The 10,107-nt window shown below is 41.8% G+C and overlaps 1 protein-coding gene across 1 annotated transcript in view; it reads right to left on the bottom strand.

The window, feature by feature from the left end:
- Positions 1 to 10,107, bottom strand: part of tfec (transcription factor EC) — a gene marked incomplete at both ends in the record, with an annotated part of 40,110 nt that extends 30,003 nt beyond the window's left edge. Inside the window, one exon of the mRNA XM_080051521.1 lies at positions 9,892 to 10,107. Within this exon, the coding sequence (XP_079907647.1) occupies positions 9,892 to 10,107 (216 nt within the window). The remainder of the gene's footprint in view (positions 1 to 9,891) is intronic.

Genomic DNA, 10,107 nt, shown 5'->3' with positions numbered 1-10,107 from the left:
TTAAAGTAGTTAAAGTATTTGATAGTAAAACTATCAATAATCAAATGTCTAAAATGGGACTATGCTTATTTAACAATGGTCAAAAGGTCTAAGGCTAAAACTAGATTAGGTGTCAATTTAACACTGTGAGAAATCAGTAACATTGGTAATAAAACTATTATTCATCTGTTAACTAAGTGCTATTACTTTTAAAACACTAGATTACATCTGCTTTATCACTTCCAGATGGATGTCTACTATCTCCTCAGTCCCTTTGTTGCTTTTTTCTGTCCCTGAGGGCCACGTAAAACCACTGAGAGCCTAAGCTAACCTTTTGTCTTTCAAGTCCTTTTGGATGTTGTTTGTCTTCAAAGGGAGTCTTATGTCGCACCTTTGGCCGTGTGCAGCCTTGAAAGGCTTTGGTCCTTCAGGCCGTGTCACTGGCTAAAAAACTGTGTCCCACTCTGACCTTCCTTAATTTGGTGTGTGTGACGTGAGTTTGTGCACGGTTTTGGCTATCACGAGGGCATATCTTGTCTCTCAGCAGTGAACAAAGGAGGAGGGGACACGTCAACAAAAGGGGCCCTGATAAGATCATGTAGTTGCCACAAGCCAAAAAACCAAGAGGGTTCGAAATGAGGTGACAGGCTTAAAGTAGCATCCTGGCGTTTCTTTTGCTTACTGTCTTGTGTTCTGAGGAAGTATCACTATAGATCATATCTTGTGTTGGCTTTCTTACTAGGAAGTTTTGGGTGCAAGATTGCGACCTAGTACACTCAAACTTAAAACAAGAGTGTTTTAAAATGCAATTTTATTCGGGTGTGCAGTATAATATGTCCCTCTATTTTGACTCAACAAAATCCACTGTATGTGCTCACTTGGGTTAATGTTAGGGTTAGGGTAATAACTTCAATCAACCAATAGATCAATTTTACTAATGTTTTTGTAACACATCATTCTTATAATTTTCCCTTGCCTCCATATTATTCTATTCCTCAAGAAGTTGCAAGACTGCATTGACGCATACAGCACATGCCCACTCAAACTCATAAACACTGGATTTCCTCATACGTCACACAGTTTATTACACATGGATCATAAACACACATACACACACACACACACACACACACACACACACACACACACAACCAACCACAATCACACTAGGGGATCCTGAATACCAATTATGTTGTTCTTGTTTCCCCCCTCTGAGCTTATGTAGCCTCCGGGGAGACCTCCAGCCCACTACCTCCCTCTTCCTTAAACACAGATCCCTAAACCCAGCATGAAGCCCCTGCTGGTCCCAACACACAGTCCCTGCTTACTCGCTCCGTGGTCCTCACTGTGTCCACTTCCTCAGCCACACACTAACACTATACTACTCTCTTCACATTGTACCTTTTTTTTTTCTTCTACCCCCTTTTGAATCCTATTAGTGCGTGAACGTAGTTTAACTGAAAAAGACTGTCGACTTCACTCAATTAGGCCTAATAGGATTAGGTTGCTGGTATGGGACTGGAGGTTTAAATAGGAATGGAATTTTGGCAGACACCTGTTCCATCCATTGCATTAATCTTATAAAGGCTCAGGAGTAGGCAGGGGCCCTGTTGACGCCCAGGGTGTAATGGTTGGTTGGATGAATGGCTGTATTAGGTGCGTGGTTTGGAGCCCATGATGGCATCAGTACAAGAGGAAGTGTGGCCCACTGGTGAAAGAGGGCATCAGTGAATCAGAAGGTTGAAAGTACAGTAGGTAACTACAGCAGCCCGAATACAGGTTGTTTACCAAGGCCGCAAATGTACTTTAGTACCAAAAGCCATGATGTTGAAAGTGTGAGGGCACCGGACTCTTTTCGGCTCCGTGAGGGTGGTTAGTGACACAGCATCAACTAATGCCAGTCAGTGCTACACACACCTGATTGCAATGAGTTGATGCAGTGTCACCTCTCACGGAGCTGAAAGATTCCGTGTCCTCACACAGAGCGAATGAATGCGAGACGGCAGTTAGTATGGATCACGATGAGGTAATGTGGTTATGTTGTTGTAAATAATGACTATTTCAGATGAATAATGGTCATCTGATGATGCTGGTGAGGCAAAGTAAACTTTGTTTTAGTAGGCTACCGCTCATTCATTTAGGATTAAAACACTGCAGTCTAGGCTCCCGTGAAATTGTGTATACGTTGCTTGGCAACGCCCTCCCGCCCGCCAATCACTCTCCCATTTAGCTTAGCTTTTCTTTGATGGTTCAGCCCCGTTATCAGTCATTATGACGACAAATAATTGTCTCAAACAAGGCTCCCGCTCCCCTTCCCTCACCTGGAGGGATATGCTTCTCAAATCGCGTTGCTGCGCCACACTGAAATCTGCGACCAATACGGATATGTGACCATAGAGCATGCACACGTGAACCGAAAATCGGACTGGGTGTGCGACCAGACCAAAAGCAGTAATAAAAACTATATAAAAACGTCTTTCTTTGCACTGATGGTCTCGTTTGCTGTTAAAGGTAATTTATGATTATGAGAGGAAACATGAGGCTGTTTAAAAGATATTTAAATGTTACTCGGAGCTGCTTTAAGCCTATAGCTCCCCAAAATGTTCTGTTTTTTTCTCAGTATGGCAGCGTTAACAAACTGACGTCACCCCGTAACACTGCACAGGAGCTCACAGCAGAAGGTATAAAATCCATGCACAATCACCAAAAGGCTTACTTCACGTAGAGGAGTCGACATTGTTGTTGTAATTACTCAGAATTCCTCATGGGGGAAACAGAAGTTACACACTATAGCTTTAAAAGTGTAACTGTCTAATTTGCATTAATAGCGTACATTGCATACATAATTACTTGTTAGCAAACCACAGAAAATGTGAAACGTGTCAAAACGTGTTAATGTATGCTGAATTTACCTTTTATCTGACTGCAAGGCTAGCACTGGGGGTGCTACAATCTTGGAATAATGTGAACACTCTAAATTAGAATTATGGGGGGGCTCTCCTGTTCTTCCTGTTCTGCCGAAAAATGTGTGAATGTCACCTTACGTTTTCATTTCCACAAGGAGTTGTAAATTGTTAAGGAGTTGTTAAGTACAATTTTGATATGAAAATGGGCAAAGGGGGGCGCCCTTAGCTCAGTTGGTAGGGCGTCCCCCCCATGGGCCCCGGCCAGCAGCGGACCCGGGTTCGATTCCAGCCCGTGGTCGTTCTCTGCATGTCACTCCCCTCTCTGCCCCATTTCACCTCTGTCTCTACACTATCAATAAAGCATAAAAATGCCAAAAAAATATCTTAAGAAATGGGCAAAGGTCGCTCATCCAGGTTAGCTTAGCTCAAACACTGGTAGTCAAGGGGAGCAGGTCAAAAGATAAACTTTAAAACATCACTTAATGCTCCTATTTGCTTGTTGGGACTTGTTTCGCTCTATATTTCTACAGGTTATTAAAAACTAAATACATTCTGGAAAGTAACCAGGAAGTGCCTTTGACGGTGACATATGTTTTTAATTTTAAAATGACATAACTTGTAATCAATATAGAGACCAACCTAACGTGATGAATAAACCACGTCCCAACAAGCACACAAGAGCATTTAGGCATGATGTAAAGTGTATTGACCTGCTCCCCTTGACTACCAGTGTTTATGCTAAGCTAAATTGCACACACAGTTACAGGAATGGTTTCTGTCACCTTTTCTTGAGCCCAAGAATGAGGCAAACAGCTAAATATTGAACTATTCCTTTAAGTGGCGGTATTTCCTAAAATGTTACATTTTCACTTATAGTAGTGTTAATAAATGTATGTGTCTCAATAATGCCCGGTGTATGTTTCCCGCATGTATAACCACATGGTAACAAATGCCCCCTGAGTGCAGTCAATCCTCTTCGTTACTAATCACCATTCTTCCCAGGGGTGTCATACCAGGTCTCATACCAACACCTCACAATGTCTTTCCCGGAGGTCCCTCCATGTCTCTGGATGCTGAGAATAGCTATCTTGGTGGCCTTGAACCCCCCACCGTCCCACCTTGAGGGATTATGATATGTTTTGTCCAGAAGTGGCCCATGCTTTTGTTCTATGTTGTCAATTATCGGGGACAGTCCAACAATCGGGCGTAGGAAAGAGGTCAAGGGTAAGCTGTTAGCGGTAGTGATGTGTGTGTGTGTGTGTGTGTGTGTGTGTTGTTAGGATGGAGTTGTGTCTAGTTTGAGACACTTTTTAACGATTAAACGTGAAACATTTGGAGGGCCATTCTCTGTCTAAGCTTATTAGCGTCTTAGATAACCCTGCCATATCAGGAGGGGTCAAGAGAAAGACCTCGGTGGAAAATCCTTTTTTATAGAACTTCTGTCATTCCTAAATTTTCATACCGATTTTTCAACCAGGGTCTAGCTAGCTCCTTTATACTCACTTAACATGTATGTTATATGGGATAATGTATAGCGAACGGGCCTTTACAACTAACTGCAGTGCACATACACTTTAATTGGAGTGACCTGAAGATAAACAGTGATACCGTTGTCACTTTCGGGATCATTTGTAGTCACTTAGAAAATACTATTTAAGTCTGACGCTCCATTCAATTAGCTAATCTCATTAACAGTACGCTGTGTAAATTGGAATGCTAGTTGGGCGAGGGAAAGGGTAAATGAACAGGTTTAGCGCAATGGTACGTAAGAAAGTCCCCAAAACTGTTTGCAGCTATTAGATACTTGGCGCTTCATGGACAGATCTAATAAGCAGATACAAACCAATCTAATTTCTTCCTCTGCCCACTTTCTGAACCTCTCACGTTAATGTCATACAAAATAACTGCATACAGAGGAAAATTGCATAGTAGTTTATTTATGGTGAATATTTGTATTCATGTTTAATAAGTTTGTTTATTATTAAATATATATTTACAAGTTATGACTTTATAATCAATACAATGTGCTTTCTGCTATGACTACCCTGCATTTCGGGGTCACTGAGTTGAGTTGAAAACAACTGGTTGACAGATTAATACGTTACCGAAGTTTGCATACTTTGTTACCTGATTTACTGTACATGGAATGAACCTTGATTGCGTGCAGTCGCTGGTGATAGCATGTGTGTTTTCCATTTGACATATTAAATGCTTCCAGCACATTGTTCCCATCTATCCCAATTATTACACAGGACTTCAGTCAGTCTGTCTCTCTCTCTCCCTCCACTCTTTAAATCGGGCATCCAGTCCGGCAGTCCAGCCAGCCAGCCAGGCCCAGGCACCTAGCCAGTCCACATGGGTGGTCCAAGCCAATCACCAGTGCTCTCCCATGCTTTGGCTTCAGTAGTGTCCCTGCTGCCCTGACACCCTCTGCTTTTTCTGTGCTAGCTCCCCGCTTCATGCGTTCCTCCCATTTTCTTCTCCTCCCTCCTTTCACGCCAAGTCTTACTCTTTCTCTTTCACTTGGGCTTTCTTCACCTTATCCTCCTAAAATTCATTTTTTTCTCTCTCCTTTTCTGTTTTTGCATGAGAAAACAAACCTTGCTCGCCTTTCTCGCTGGTTCTGGACCATTTTTCTTCATTGTGCACCATCTTCACTTCTCTGCCTTTCTGTCATTGGTTCTGTTGTGTGGCAAATAACCTGACCTTTGGACAACACCTGCTCCACTGGACAGTTCTTGAGCAAATCACTGAACGTCTTTAGTAGTCATAATGGAGCTGTATTGCTGACAATGTAGAATGAATGTTTTGACGTGTTGATCCCACTTTGAAAATCTACAATCAAACAGTCCGCTATGCAAAAACTATGGGTCATCAAATGTAAAGGTGTTACAAGGAACTTTTGAATATTTCTGAAACAGTCCAATTTTTCCTCTGACGTTCATAGATTACATGTAACACTAAAGGAGACCATCAGTGCAAAGAATGCTATTCTTATGTAATTTTTTTTCTTAATGCCTTTCTCATGGGTACCCTCACCTAGGACCTACAGCTGGCGTAGTAAAATAACTAACGCTTTTGTCCAAAGTGGATGCAAGAATTGACACAAAGTGAAAGTTCCATGGAGCACCTTTAAAGGTCACATATTATGCTAAATGCACTTTTTAAATGTGTTCTAACATATCCATGGGTCCACGGTGTGCCTAGAGACTGCCAAAATATTTAAAAAAATAACAATCTCTCCTTTTCTCACTCTCCCCCTTTCTGAAACCCCCACCCCTCCCCCCCAATATACTCCAGTCAGAATTCTCCTCGTTTCTGACCTCACAAACTGGAAAGCCAGAAGCTTCCACTGTGCAGCCCACACCCCTATTTCTTATTGGTCCACGGCCCTGACAGACAGAGGGTGAGGCGTATCTGGCTTCGCTTCCGGACAGGGGGCGGAGGGAGCTCAAAGATTGTATATTTACGAGGGGAGCTGCAGCTCTTTTTAAAAAATAGGCCATTGTGAGATTAGCTGAACATCAGCATAGTACAATAAATTATCTGAAAGTTTTTTTCAGCAAACAATTAAAGAAAAACGTATTAGGGACCACTAAGACCATATAATATGGTGTATAATAGAACCGAAAAGTGTATAATATGGGAGCTTTAATACTTCTAAAGGGTGCTTTGTCGTGAGCATGTTGTGAATTGAGTGAGTTTCCACACTGCATAGACGGTATCACTTGGTTGAAAACCAACCACTCCATTTGTCTTTAATTGCCACAGTGTGTATGTGTGTGTGTACAAGCTGGCTGAATGTGTGGACATTTTTCACATGGCTTCATTCACCAGCCGACACCATGCACACTAAAGGTTGTGTGTCTGTTTCCACCGTGACTCACAGGCTCTGCCATGGATATTAGATACAAAACAAACCTTGAGTTGTGTGTGAAAGCAGTTTGAGACCACGCCATTTGTGGTCTACTGGCCTAACACCACAATGTTGGTTCGATATAATAGGCTACAGTAGACTGAGAAGATTGTATACCAGTTAGTCGTAAAGAACAGAATGAACCATAATCCATATCCTAATCATAACCATAACCCATTTAACATAACCCATATAATTGCACAAATCACAAAAGGAATGGATGTAAATAGTTGATTATCCAAAGTGGGAAACCTTTTGGTTATCTGAAAATCAAAGTTCTGCATTACAGATGTGCCTTTTAATCTGTATATGACGGATATCCTTTCTTAAAGGTGCTGTAAGCGGAATGGTTCTTTTAGCTAACTTCCTGTCAGTTACTGCAGTTAGCAGTCCCCTCGCTCGTCCCTACGTCACCACATTAATGCATTGCGGTCTTCAAGCAGCAAGTTATCTAGCATCATCTCAGATCCATAAGTGTGATAAAACCGGATAAAACATGATAAAAACCATCAAAACAGACATTGGGAAGGATTTTTACCTGCTCCGCCATTGTAGGCGCGTCCATCTGTTGCTCTGGCGTGCACCGGCAGTGAGACCATGGAGTGTATATACTATATATGAGTGAGACGACTACAATAAGTTTATTTGCCGATTACATGCAAAGCAGCTGACTGAGAGATCGGCTTTATGAAACGCGCACATTATGTAAGTGATCACTGTATGAATAAATGATGTATGATTTTACACTTATATTAACATAAATAAACTGCTTACTTCACCTTTAATATTGATAATGCCCATAATTAATTAACCTATTTTTAGACTGAGGAAAAGAAAGAAAGCATGACGTGCCCAATCTAAAGCTTAAAAGACATGATAATGGAGCGCCATATTATACAAATATACTTTTGTTCCCCTAATAGCATCAAGTAAAAAAAAGGGATCCTTCCCCTATTCACCTTAACCTGCATCTCACCTCCCTTCCTCAAGGTTTTGAAGAGGGAAGCTCATTCCTTGAGGCGGTAACCTACTCACACACACACACACACACACACACACACACACACACACACACACACGTGTGCATGCATGCACACAAACACACACAAAACCCACCAGAGCAAACTTAGCACATGAAAGGCCTCCTATGAAACTGAGAAAACACAGTGCAACAATGCTTTGAAGAGTATCATTCCACCAGCCAACGTGGGGATGTTTTTCTGTTCCTCAACTTCTAATAGTCTGATTCATATCTCCCACCTCCAGAAGGTTCCTCCCTAAAGAGACAACTACAGCCGATCCACAACAGCCCAAAAGTATCCCAAGCATCCAAAATTCAGTCTCACTTTTGCATCAAAGCAAGAATCTGATTTTTCTTTCAATCCCAAATGAGACTTGCAACCCTTGTGCAATCTTTTTAAAAAAAGGGAAAAAAAGCATACATATGCAAGTGCGCATGAATACACACAGCCATGCATACATTGACTGGCATACAGTAATTGCAGTATATAGCCAGTTACGGCTGAGCGATCTGTCAGCATATTGTGTGTGGGGGTTTTAGTTGCATGGACAATGGTGCTACAATCCCCAGTCGGGAATTCCAAAGAAATTACCCTTAAGACACAGGGTTCATTCAAATGGTTCCCGATGTGTGCGAAAACAACAGCTATGTACAGTATATGGTCGCAATTGAGCAGACACACAAACTGTAGGCAATGTATTGCACCTGAAAGCAGCATTTGAGGAGAGTTATATCATAACCTGCAATGGAGCCCTTGTGCACAGTAAACTCTTTTAAACACCTGTTTCATTAAGCCTTGTTTTCCCCAAAGGCTTCTTAACAGCATTGCTGAATAGACAACAATGTGTCATTGATGTTGTTTGCATGCAACAGGCAGGAGGAGGATCAACAGAGGACGACTGCTGTGTTTACGACTTGGCTGGGATTCATTTTAATGGCAGTAGATGCATTTTGACGGAGCTCTGTAATTAGACACGTGATAAAGTTGTTTTATCCCGACAGCTCTGTCATTATCTACCTGTGGTGGTGATATACGGGCTATTAGGGGGAGGCGTGTGGATGGGAAAAAACCCACAGGGATGGCTCATCTTTTCAAACTGGAGGCGGTAGTTTTATTAGGGATCATAGGGACCTTTGTATGGACACTGTATAAATGTAATGTAATGTAAAGAGATTGAGAAGATCAAAGGTTGCAAACATAACAAAAGCAAAGGGAACTATCGCTATTATGGGACTAATTAAAGTACAGAGAATAGCACAACAGGGAAACATGATGATCTGTATAAACTGGATCATTATACGCTTATATTACAAACCAGGATTCAAAAGGTGGACTATGCAGTTTCAGGGGAGGGGGATTTCTTTACATTTTCACAGCATGCAGTTAGTACACAAAACATACTTACTCTGCATGTAATTCTTAGTATTGAAAGATTATATTATCATAAATCAAAATTATTTTGAGGCACCCGGAACCAAACGTGCCGGGATCTGGTGCTGTAAAGGCAACTTTCTAACTTCAATTCAAAAAGTGTTCGAGAGATCCATTTTTCCTGTGAGGAAATATGAAATATACCTTAGCAAATTCCACTTCTCTGACACACCCAAAGTTACATAGTGCACCTTTAACACATTGATGTTATAACTTTTTTTTGCAAATGTGTATGCATCATTCTAAGGGCCAGTTTCACAGACATGGATTAAGCCAAGTCCTGGACTAAATGGAATTTTGAATGGAGATTGTCCATTGAAAGTACAATTTAGTTGAGGCTTAAGCCATGTCTGTGAAACTGGCCCTTTAAGTGTCTGAAATGTCTGATTATAGGTAATGCTGCGGGCATGTAGTCCCTAAACCTATCCCTGTATAAATGTTTAGCCAACTAGCAACATGGCTTCATGAATGACGGCCTGTCTGTTGGTCAAATGGCCCAAACATGAATAAAACAATAACCTACACCCAACTTAGATCTAGGCCCATTGTCTTGTTGATACCTAACCAAGTCACAAATACTGCATTGCTTCAGATTTATACAATGATTACCATAACATTTAGTCGTGGGCCACCTTACCTTCCACGTGTTTTGGGATTGGCACCACCCAGGAGTTTGTGCTCCGCCATAGGGATACTGAGAGCGGGTATGATGAATGGTGGCGCTGGGCCGAGGGGGGTAGAACTGAGGCCAGCTATGTGGATGTGCTCCAGAGTCATAGTACAAACCCTGTCCGTCATCTGCCTGTTTAACAACCCACTGGCTGTCTGGCGGGCCCGAGCTCCACTGGAACAT

The sequence above is a fragment of the Ammodytes marinus genome (genome assembly GCF_949987685.1).
Source record: "Ammodytes marinus genome assembly, chromosome: 22".
NCBI lineage: Eukaryota > Metazoa > Chordata > Actinopteri > Uranoscopiformes > Ammodytidae > Ammodytes > Ammodytes marinus.
The sequence above is the reverse complement of the archived record's forward strand: the minus strand, read 5'-3'. Positions and strand labels throughout refer to the sequence as shown.